This window comes from Serinus canaria, chromosome 3, assembly GCF_022539315.1.
Source record: "Serinus canaria isolate serCan28SL12 chromosome 3, serCan2020, whole genome shotgun sequence".
NCBI lineage: Eukaryota > Metazoa > Chordata > Aves > Passeriformes > Fringillidae > Serinus > Serinus canaria.
The window spans coordinates 88,446,614-88,458,926 of NC_066316.1; the positions used below are offsets into that span (position 1 = coordinate 88,446,614).

Consider the following 12,313-nt stretch of genomic DNA (forward strand, 5'->3'; position numbering starts at 1 on the left):
TCCCGGCAGCCGTGCGGGCACGGAGGGGCAGCCCCACCGCAACCATCGCCACCGCGGCGGCTGCTGCTGCTGAGTCACGGCCTGAATCTCATCCCGCTCCTCCTCCTTCTCCTCCTCCTCCTCCTCCTCCTCCCCCGCGCCGCCGCCTCCCGCCCGGCTGCCGGCTCCAGCAGCGCGGTGCCGGCGGCGATGCCCGCCCCGCTGCCGGGGGGAGAGGCTGCCCGGCGCTGCCCGGCCCCCCGCCGCTCGCCGCAGACCCGCGCACGCACAGGGGCAGCCGGGCGCTTGAGCCATGATTGCCGCGGCTTTCCTGGTCCTGCTGAGACCCTACAGCATCCAGTGCGCCCTCTTCTTGCTCCTGCTGCTGCTGGGGACCATTGCCACGATTTTATTCTTCTGCTGCTGGCACCGCAGGCTCCAGAAAGGGAGGCATCCCATCAAATCCGTCTTTTCAGGTCGCTCAAGGAGCCGAGGTAAGAGACGCTGCCGGTTCCTGAGGGCGGCGGGGGGTGTCCCCGGCCCATCCCCAGCTTTGTGCCGGCGGAGGGCCGCCGTGGCACGGTTTAGTCGGGCAAAGGCTTTAAAGAAAATTCAAGCCGAGCCCAGGACTGCGGCAGCGTTGTCTCCACCCATCCCTCAGCGAAACCTCGGCTAGAGGGAGAGAGGTGAGAGGCTGGGAAGCCCCCCCCCCCCCCCCCCCCCCCAGCCCTCCTTGGTCTGTCAAAGCGCAGCAGAACTTTATGCCCAACTTCTTCGCGATGAATTAAATATAAATGCCGGGCGGAGCTGCCGGCTGTGCCTGAAGGGCCAGCGCCGTCCCGGAGTGCGCGCCGAAGGGCGAGCGGCGGGGTAAACCCGTTAGCCGGGGCGAAATGCGGGGTGCAGCTGGTGGAGCCTGTGTGTCTTTCTGCTTCCCTTCCAGATGCTGTCATGAGAACTCATCACTTTCGCTCTGAGGTAATTTATTTAGCACGCAATTTCAAGGTCAGAAGTTGTTCTCTTTACCCGAATACATATTGTCGTGGTCTTTTGTTAATGAAATCACATAGCAAACTTTTCATTTTGCATGAAAAACATAATGTCCTCTTTCATCTCTTGGTTTGGTTTTTTTTTTTTTTCCTACCCAACACAAAATGAGCTCTTCATCTTTGTTACCCTAACCGGCCTGCCAATTCGTGTCATTCCCCAAGGAATTGGTTACTTGGAGAAAAGCTGTGCTTACTGTACGTGCCAGAGCTCCCTGTGTCCAAAAGCAGCCCTGAGCCCAGTTGTTGACCTCGCTGTAAATACGTGCAGGGCTGGTGGGTTTGTGACTGCAGAGCCTCTGCTCGCTGCCTGTGCCCACAGCTCTCACCTGCGCCCGGCTCCTGGCAGGGAAGTTGCCTGCTTCCCTTGGATGTTGCCGCGGGAGATCCCAGAAGGATCCAGACTACAAACCTGCTTGGCAGGGACCTCGATGTGTGACTTTGTATTCAGAGGTCAGGGGAATCAAAACTCTTACATGCCAGTGATGAAAGTATAACACAAACCCCTAGGGATTCTGGATGAGGAGCATAATTGCTGGGAAAATATGAAAAATAGTATTTGTTTTAGTACCCACTTAAGTTTCCATACTGCCCTGTAGAGCTCCTGTCTGGATATTTCTCTTGCCTGGTTTGCTGCTATTGATTTAAGGCATATCTTCATGCCATTGCCTATTATTCTGAAAGCCTTGAGAGACAGTTTTGCACCCAATGATATTTTTTAAATTATTTGCATTTTCCCTTACCCTGCTGTGGGTGTGAACATTATCCAATTATGACTAATGTTTTCAAAAGTGTGCATGGGATACATTTTTGCAGCATGGTTTATATTGGCAATTAGTTTTAAATTCTCAACTGCTTTGAAATTTGTGCACACCATCATAAAAAGAAGATGCCATGGGGAGTGTCCTGTCTTTAAACCATGAAAAGCCTGAGTTTGTTGTTCCAGTGCTCCAGTAAAGTGAATAAACAAATGTGTATCTCTGGAAATCAAAATATTTTTTCACTATTTAGTTTATCCAATATGAAATGCTTGGTTTCCATGTAAAATTCACTCAGTTCTGAGCCTAGATGGAGATGAAGTTTAATGTTTTAAAATACGTGCCATCCTGCATGGTGACACTTCAGAGGGAAGTTGGCAGAGTAATTTATTTTTATTGCTTCAGCATGTGGTTGTTTGTTTATCATCCAGTCAGAAGCAGATGAATTTAAAATATTTCGTAGAAGCTTCCATTAAGTGAAACATGCTAGAGTAACTGTTATATTCTTTCATAATTTTCTGTATTTTGTTTAGATGGACTAATACTACAGCTAGTAGTCAAAACTGGTCTTTTAATTAGGTGGTAGAACTGTTTTTCCTTTCATTTTCTGATGAGACTTTTGATAGAAAAATGATGACTCATTTGACAACATTAAATTTTCATTTTCTGATATTTTTTCAAGTAAAATGTTATTTTAATGAATCTAATAGAATTCATTAATGAAAAAACTACAGGCATACTTCCAATAAAAATATTGGAAACATTATCTGAAGCAGAATTTGACATTCTCTATCTATATCTTCACAAGATATTATGCACTTCCAACTGCAGTACAATGTTGATGAAAGCAAAGCACGATACATGAAAATATGGGCTTTGTATAAACCCCCCACCCCAAAAATTAATGTAATAGCTCCAAGTTTTATAGCACAAGGTACATCTGCTAGCTTCCACCATGCTTAGCTGTTTGTCAGGTGTAGTTATAAATAGTGTTTCTTAATTAGAATAAAAGATAATGAAAAACAGGCTGATAGTAAATAGCAGTGGGTTGGCATTCATCTCCTGAGAGCTGGGTTCAAATCTGACTTCCATCACATGTGAACGTGCAGGTGGTCTAGCAGCAGTGCACAGAGAATTATAATTGCCCTATCTACAGAGCCTTGGCAATTCCTGCATGATTGACTGCCTGCCAGGAAAGCCTTATATTTGGAAAAATGGATGTGTGCAAATTTATGTTGAGATTCTTTGCCACAGCCACAGCTCTCATGGTGCATGCCTTCATTGTCTATGTACAGTGAGAACTATTGAATCCTTTTCTTTTAATACTGGACCACACAGTAAAAAAAAAAAGACTGCATAGTATGGGAGGGTAGATACAAAATTTGAAAATGTATTTATGATCCTTTTCAGCCCTTCTGTTTTGAATTTAATATGCCACTTGTGAAATGAATCCACAAATAGTTCATTTTTGTGGGCCTTGATTTTTAATGTCTCTGCAAAACATGCCTCATTATTATACATCAAAAGTCTATGCAGATATTGCTTATTATAGAGTGAACTTAAACACTTGACCCCCTGCCTCAAAAGGAGATAAATTTGCATGAATCATTATGAACATAAAGTAGGTGAAAGTCTGTCTGTCTTTGTTAGAGGTGCTTAATAACAGAAAACATTAACTAGGAAGATGTGAGAGTTTCTTGAGATAATACAATGATTGTCTCCACCTCCCCACTAACACTTCCTACTGTCTGAAATTTTTCAGGCCTAATTTTTAATATATTTTTTATTTTCGGCCCTCAGGTTCATTATGACTGTAACTGCTCTGAAGATTTTTCCATTCCCAAGTTACTATAGAAATTCCATGAAGTCACAAAGGAATCACACCCAGAATAGTTAATGTTCCTAATCTCAGGGAGACCTAGATATGCCACTGCTTTAAAAAGAAAACAAGTAAATTTCCAACAGAAATATTCATTGCTACATGACACATCAGACTTTGATGTAGTTGTTTGCACTACTCTGTCTTTATTTTGAGAATCAGTTGTAGAATGAAATATCTGTGCTGAACCAAAACCACACCAAAATAACAATATAACTCAGAGAGAGTTTTACCAAAGTAGGGATTATGATTAATTGTTTGGCCTCCTATTATTATTATTATTATTATTATTACTACTACAAAATGTAAAGGCTATAGTTGATTCACTAATTTTATTCTTTTTGTGCTCTTTGTAGAAGTTGTTTTTTTCATGAAGCAAAGGAATTTTCTCTGAGTACTTTGTGGGCTTGGGCTTGACACCTTTTGATGTTTATCATTTTATGCCTCAGGAAGAGGTCTGAAAGTCTCCTGTACCTTTCAATTTAAAAACATTGCTTAATGTGTTGGTGTTGGCACTCGTGATTTAAATTTCGTTCTGAATTAATTTTCCTCATAGTTGAAGCCTCTGGAGTCACTGGATTATGTGAGATTTTTACCTTTCAATTAAAAGGGAAGTAGGCTTCTAGCCTTAGGCTGGAAGGATTTAATCTGAATGGAATAATTCTTAATGTCTTTTGATTTGGTGGTAAGAACTGTTGAAAAGGAAGGTTCTCATTCAGGATTTATAAATGGTTGGGCTTTATGAGATTCTGAAGGGATTATTGTGCTAATTGCTAAAGTAGCATTTTTCATGTTTTTGAGGGAAAATTACCAGATTTATAAATCTTTTTCCTGAAATTTTCTCTGAGCTTCACAGTTTTTCTTTATCTTACCTTTTATGTTAGGGATACTATGACCTCAGGAACTGAAGGTATCAGTGTCAGTGGGTAGTCAACAGCATGGTATGAGTTTGTATTTATTTAATTTTGACTCACATATTTTGGGCAACTTTCCTGTGAATGCTTCCACTGAGACCTACAGGTTGAAAACTACGAGGAAACAAATCAGTACAAGTTTTACAGTCCACTGTTAACTACTGACTTCACACAACTCAGGTGGGACTAAACACACCAATAAGATAAACAGGAGTTGACACTTTGTGAAAAAACTCTCTGTGAGGGCTGGCAGTGTGTGTTAACCATGTCTGTAGTGAAGGAACAACATTTGGTAGTTTGAATTCTGCAGACCCCACATTTTCATTTTAGTAGAGTGAACAGTTGCTACAAGGTTGTATATATCCAGTCTTTTTCAATGTTCTTATTGACAACATGGATGAGGGTATGAGTCTTTCATCAGTAAATTTGTAGATGACACTAAGCTGGGAATGTGTCGACCTGTTGGAGTGTAGGATGGCTCTGCAAAGACCTGGAATGGTTGGACGGATGGGTAGAGTCCAATAGGATGAAGTTTAATAAATCCAAGTGCAGAGTCCTGCATTTTGGCCACAATAACCCCCTGCAACATTATAGGCTGGGGATGGTGTGGCTGGACTGTGCCCAGGCAGAAAGGGACCTGGGGGTACTGGTCAACAGCTGGCTGAACATGAGCCAGCAGTGTGCCCTGGTAGCCAAGAAGGCCAATGATCCCCTGGCCTGTATCAGGAATAGTGTGGCCAGCAGGAGCAGGGAGGTCACTCTTCCCCTGTACACAGCACTGGTGAGGCCACACCTTGAGTGCTGTGTCCAGTTCTGGGCCCTCAGTTTGGGAAGGATGTTGAGATGCTTGAGCACATCCAGAGGAGGGCAACAAGGCTGGTGAGGGGCTTGGAACACAAGCCCTGTGAGGAATGACTGAGGGAGCTGGGATTGTTTAGCCTGGAGAAAAGGAGACTCAGAGGTGACCTTATCACTCTCTACAACTCCCTGAAAGGTGGCTGTAGTCAGGTGGGGGTTGGTCTCTTTCTCCAGGCAGCAACTGACAGAACCAGAGGACACAGACTTAAGCTGTGCCAAGGGAAATATAGGTTGGATATTTGGAAAAAGTTTTTTATGGAAAGTGCTAAAGTACTGGAATGGTCTGTCTGGGGAGGTGGTGGAGTCACTATCCCTGGATGTGTTTAAAAAAAGACTGGATGTGGCACTTGGTGCTATGGTTTAGTTGAGGTGTTAGGGCATGGGTTGGACTTGATGATCTTGAAGGTTTCTTCCAATCTAGTGATTCTGTGATTCTGTATTGTCATGACTAGACTGGTAGTGAAATAGTTCACCCAAAACTGATGTTATTTTTTGAGAGTAAATGGATTTTCTAAATTATCTATCATGGTACAATGTGTGTAAAACTATAGTACAACAATCTCCAGGAAATGTATATATTACTTTGTCATCACAGATGCCCAGAAAATTTTTCATAAACTTATCCCTAAGTGTACCTTTGCCATAATCATGCCCCTTCTGAGGCTGATAGTGAGACAGTTGCCTAAAAATATGGTTCTAGTTATCTTACAAAACAAAAATGAATAGTCTTTGAAGAGTTGCACCATAATTCATCCTGAGCATTGCAGTTATTTATAAACTGCTCCAGATATATGCAGCTCCAGTAAAAGGAGAAATCAGCAGACCCTCCAAGCTGAATTTGAGTCTTCTGTTTGATCGGAGGGAGTGCATCCAACAAGCACCACAAATGTGCAGGACTAGCCAGCAAAATACATTCATTCACCTATTGAAAGGATGTCTCGTTGTCTTTACAGAGTTGAATCAGCCTGAAAATATTTTACCTTTGTGTTTGACATGATTTCCCTCAGGATGTTTAAACTATTTTTCCATTAGCTGTCTAAGAGTTAAGGTTCAAAGGAAAATAAATAAGAGAAAAAATAAATTGTTTTCTTAGTGTAAGAGAGCACTTACGTATGGGAATGAATGGAGAGCTATAAATACAGGTTACACTGTATAAGGACAAACCGTTCTGTCCATTTTTCATAACATGTTAAATAATGTGGCCCAGACAGAGTATGCCACACTGAGCTGTCACATGGCAAACCAAGTATCACTGAGATTTGGTTTACTGTATGTCATCTGTCCATCACTCTGTCAGATTAAGTCACAGCAGTGCTGCCTTTAGATAGCCCACAAGCATCGGTGTGTGCTGAGGAAGAGCCTGTTCAGCAGTTGTATCACCAAATATATGGCATTTGTCTGGTTGCTGCAGCCAGACTGCTCAAGTGCTGAGCTAAACTAACTCCAGAGGAGCTAACTTGGGTACTTTTACTCTGTATTACAATGTAGTGTACAAATGCCTGATATATTTACTGAGTCTCTGGTTGTCTGTATCTCTGCTCTGGATTCTGATGGTCTGCAGAGCTTTGCAATGCTGAGGGAATCACCTCTGAGCTTCACCAATCACCTAAAAAAGTACTGACATTGTGTTATGGTCCACATCAGTGGTCAGGCATGGTCCTGGGACCTGCTTTATAAGTGAACACATCCTAATGGTTCTCTAGCAGGACTGGGAAAACCACTGCATAAAGATATACTACCTCATAAAAGCTCTCCTCACTCTTTAGTTTCCCATTAATATACACTTATGCCAACAACCTCACGGCCATCGTGTAAGTACTTAGACATTCATGTTTCTCAGTATCTACTGCTGCCTCTGGAAATGTGGGGTTTAGATGAGCTGCAGTTCAGTTGTGCTGTGTGCCATTGAAGTGCACACTCCCTCTACGCACGAGCAGAACTGTGATGTCAAGGGGACACAGGGAAGCACAGCTTGTGGCCATCTGCCTGTGCACAGACACATTGTACACGTGTACAGAACAGGAACTTCTAGCTACTGTCTTTTGCCCTAAACAAACCTCAGGCTGAAACCATGAATTAGAATAGCTGAGGTCATACTTGCAGTGAGAACGTGTATTACCACATATCCTGTAGAAGCTGTTCTAACACAGACAGAAGGGATCATGAAGGGCTCGATAGATCACACAAGCAAAGCTTAATTATCTGCACTGATTTCTCAGTTATTGCAGTTAGATTATAACGGTGACAGATCAGGTTGGGGATGTTCCTTCAGAAACAGCTTAGCTCTTTAGACTGAGGGTATTAAATGCAAGAAAGCACCACATGAACAGGGTAATATGACCCTTGGGGTTGTAGCTCTCCAGGGCTCTAGCGTGTGTTTTCCTTGGGCATGGAAATCTCACTCACACACTCTTCCATTCCCAGACTGTAGAAAGTAGAGGCACCTTTTGATATGGCATGGAAGAATGTGCAGAGCACAGGGTGAAGTCACCTTGATGTTTCATGTAGGATCTGATTCAGCTGAGCTGGCTTTTGGGGCCTGGTCATGTCAGACATGAGAGGACACCAGCCAGAGCTGCAGCCGCTCACGCTGCTCCGCATGCTCTGCAGCCCGGAGGGGTCTCAGGCTCTGCAGAGTGGGCACGTGGGCTCCTCCTGGGGCAAGGACTCGGCCCTGTGTGGCAGAGATGCTTTAGCATGTCAGGCTCACAGTGCAGACAGCTGATCTTGGCTTAGTTTTAGCAAAACTGCCTTGGTTTTGAGCTTGTTTCTTGTGCTTCTGGTTCAGCAGCCAGCCTGGTTACTTGTACCCAAAGTGTCTGAGCCCCTGCTGGGCTCCCTCATGCCCTACTGCCTTGCATCAAGGAGAGTCAGAGCTTTGCTGTTCCTGACTCATCAGTGGGAATGAAACATGAGCTGTGGCTGAAGTGTGAAAACACCATATCAGCTACAGAAACTAACTGCACTTGATGTTTGGGCAAAGACACTTTTCTTGCAAGTTGTGCAAATGTCCTTATCTCCCCTGTCCACTCAGCTATTTAAATATGGCACTCTGCTTCAGGATGGTGGGGTAGGAGGCAGAGCAGACTGGAAGTGAAACACAGATCCTACAGGCTTCATTGATGATTATATAAATTGATAGCACAAATTATACTGAAATACATAATCATGTCAGGCTGAGGTATTGTATTTATCCTTCTTCCTTGTTCTAGAAAGAACAAAATGATACAGCCAAGTTCTCTTCTGATCTGCCTCCACTACCTTCCTTCATGTGAAGGTAGCAGTTGGAAAGTGAGTTTGTAAAAACAGCATTCCCTTATGCAGCCCAACAAGCTCACGGTAGGCATTTACAGATTACAGTCTGTAGAACTGCTCAGCTGACCTAGTGTTGATGTGTGCTTCAGGATGTGCTGAATGGTTCTTCAAGCCTCACTGAATGTGTCAACTAAATGTTTTATTGGTGATAACAGGAAGCAAAGACTTGTTCAGGTATGTTGCTGGTATCTGAATCTAGTTATCTTAATAGATACCTGAATTCTAGCCTAGTTATCTTTTTATGATATATTCCTGTGAAGTGTCTCATCAGTTATGCATCTATTTTACCATTTAGAAAGCACAGACGCATCTTGACATGCTGTGGTGGGATATATTCTCTTACCAGTTTGTATTTCAAACAAGCATGCTGGACAAAAAAAAAGTAAACTCTTTGTATTAGATGTTTGGAAGCACTGCTATGGTTTAGCAATCTCTGTTATTTCTTATTCAGCTTTTTACCATAGTTTTAATATTTAAAGCTAATTTCTTCTGGCAGGTCCTTGATATATACTGGACATTGCCCAAGATGAAGAGACATGAAGAGATGGAAAATAGAGGAAGCAGGGCTGGAAAGGGGACATGTTAGGGGAATGTGCTAGTATATTTTAAATTAAACCTTCCCTTGCAGACCACTGATCAAGCAGTGCACTGATTTTTTTGTTCTTAAATAATTGTTCCCTTCCTAGGGAGGCTTGCAGTGCCCTGAGGTACAGGGAAGGAACTGGGACAAGCCATCACAAAGCTGCAGTGGAGAGCTGCAGGCGTTCTTGTCAGAGAGCGATAGGGCTGCCTGGAGAAGGGGCCAGCCTCTGGCTCACAGCTTTAGACAGGAAAGAGAATGGAAAGGGTACCTTGAGGCATGACTGGGTGTGCTGTTGGGCTGTTTGCTTGCAGATCAGCAGATTTTCCCTTACAGATGTTACAGCTTACCTGTGCTTTGATAGGAACCCTGACCTTATGACAGGAGAAACCAAACATGTCATGTTAAACAGCAGGGTAATTTAGCATGGGTTATTACACACTGTGTTCTAAATTCACACCTAAAGCTAGGGGGTCCTAAATACCTAAATACAAGGACTCCTATGTATTTACATGGGGAGGGACTGATTAGGAGCTGCAAAGCAGATTATTGATGTTCTATTTCATAAACTCAGTTGGGAAAGTAATCTTGTTCAGGTTATGTAAAAAGCAATTGCTTTAAATGCCTTTGAACATGTGGACTTATCTTGGAATATTGCATGTGCCAAATCACAGTCTTCAATATCTGAGAAATGGTTCCAGCACTGCTTAGAGTTTAGATTTTATAAGATAAGAATAATATCTCCTAAAATAAACATACGGCATGCAAAGCAGCATCAGTGAAAGCTTGCTAATGAGGGAGTAGAATGAGAAATTGAATGTAAAATCTTACATTTTATTTATTTTACGTTTTAAATCCTGATTCAGATCTTTATAGGAGTAACCCTTTGTAAGATTAAAAAAAAAAACAAACCAAAAACAAATCAAGAGAACCACACAAAAAATATTGCAATCTATTTTTTTAGTTCTGATAGAATCAAAATAGAACAAATACAGTTGCATCCTCCTTGGGTGTTAGTGAAGTAATACACTCAGTGAGTGTAGGTAATCTTCCTGTGATAGAAAATTTACATTACTTAGCAATCGTTACTATAAATATCTTGGAGAATTAGCTTGAATCTTGGATTTGGGGTGGAACTTGCAGAACTGGCAGTTAAATAAATGTTGTGGGGTTTTCTTTGGTTCTTTGTAAACTGATGATATTTGGGATGGAAATCTCTATGGAAGAGGAAGGAGGGAAAAAATGCAATCTTGGCCACTTTTTAATTTAGAACTTTTTTACAGTCTAGATGCATAGATATATGCATATATATATGTATATAAACATAAATGATTTTCTATGTAGCAGAAGGAATCTCAAATTTTTCTCTTTCAGTGTGCAGGGGAATTTCATATAATAAAGTTAATTAATTTAAACCTGCCATTTTAGCTGAAGTAGGTTCTCCAACTATAGGGTTTAATTATATTTCAGCCTGTCTGTAGAACAGCTGAGAATGCCAGCATCTTGAGAAGGATTTGATGCTAGCCATATAAATGCCTGCAGGCCCTAAGATCCTGTGCATTGTGTAGACATGAAAGAGTTCCAAGTTTCCAAGACTTAAACAGGTGGTACCTGGCAATTTAAAGGCTATTTCTTGAGGCCATTAGTTGACAATGGTAACAGATGACAATTCTCATGCACATACAACCACTGTCAGAAACCTTAAAAGCAAGAACACAAATCTGGATATCCTATCTAAGCTTCTTCTAGCTTTGATATTTATTAGTGCACCTTCATCTACAGGAATTACTCAGATATCTGGAAGGGCCTTTGAAAATGCACTTGAGTTCTGCTGTCACTGAGCTGTGGTCTAATGCTAGCTAGCACTTTCTCTGTGATTTACTGAAGTTCTGCCAGAAGGTAAGCTGGGCTGCAGTCCAGTGCCCACTGAAGTTAATGCAAAGATTTTGTTGACTTCAGCTAGCCATCAGATAATGCACTTTTACCTCTATTGATGTTAATGCTTACTGACTCCAAAAACCCACACTGGCTGCAAAGGGTGGGTCCCAAGATCAGAATTCTAACAACCAATATATTCCATGTAAAATACTTATACACTGGAAAAAATGAAAACTGAATATGGCTTCTTATCAAGGATGAAAATAGAGATAACGTATGATGAAGGCAGTAGGGCTAGTAAAAACTAGAATGGAGAGGAGAAGAATCTGGTGAATTAACACAATTGCACATTGAAAGAATGGAGGAGCCAGAGATCTATATCACTAAAGCAATAATGCACACATGGGGTAGCACTGATGTGCTCATCTGGTGCTAATAAAGTATCAGACAATAAAATAAAAAAATAAATAGAGAAAAATAAAATAAATACAGAAAAAATAAGACAGTGAAAGAAAAAGGTTCAATACATTATTCAATATGTTTTATCTGTAAATTTAAATAAAAGCAAAAGCTAGACAGGTTTTTAAGGAAATTTAAAATTCCTGGTTTTATGAGGAATGGATTAGAAATGAGAATAAGCAAAAACACAGCAAGGATAGCAGAGTATGACATATTTGGTTATCAAATACCAGACCATATTGGAGAAATGGGGCAAATGATGTTGTTAACCAGTGCAAGATTGAGTACATTACAGAGAAAAGTCTTTAGCCACATTCTTAATTTTTAGGTTTATGATCTTCAAAAAGGGCCTTTTGAATGACTTTCAACAGTTCAGTGAGGATTACTTTCAGATGTGTAGCCTCATTTGAAAGGAGATGGGATGGGAAATGTTTAAACAGAACAGAAAAACATGTGCTACTGTTATATAAATCAGTATTTATAAGAGTACTGTACTGAATTATGGGGATCCATCAAGAGTGATATCTGTGAAAGAGGAAATAGGAAACTCTCATAGGAAAAAAAAAAAAAAGTGATGGAAGAGACCAGAATAATTTCATGTAGAAGGAGAAAAAGAAAAGAAAGTCTTACGATAAAATATGGAATGA

At 41.5% G+C, this 12,313-nt stretch overlaps 1 protein-coding gene across 1 annotated transcript in view; it reads left to right on the forward strand.

Moving 5' to 3' along the window:
• The first annotated feature begins 259 nt into the window (after positions 1-259).
• DST (dystonin) overlaps positions 260-12,313 on the forward strand; it is a 288,933-nt gene continuing 276,879 nt past the window's right edge. Inside the window, 2 exon segments of the mRNA XM_050972635.1 lie at positions 260-473; positions 923-957. Coding sequence (XP_050828592.1) covers positions 293-473; positions 923-957 — 216 coding nt within the window. The 5' untranslated portion in view covers positions 260-292.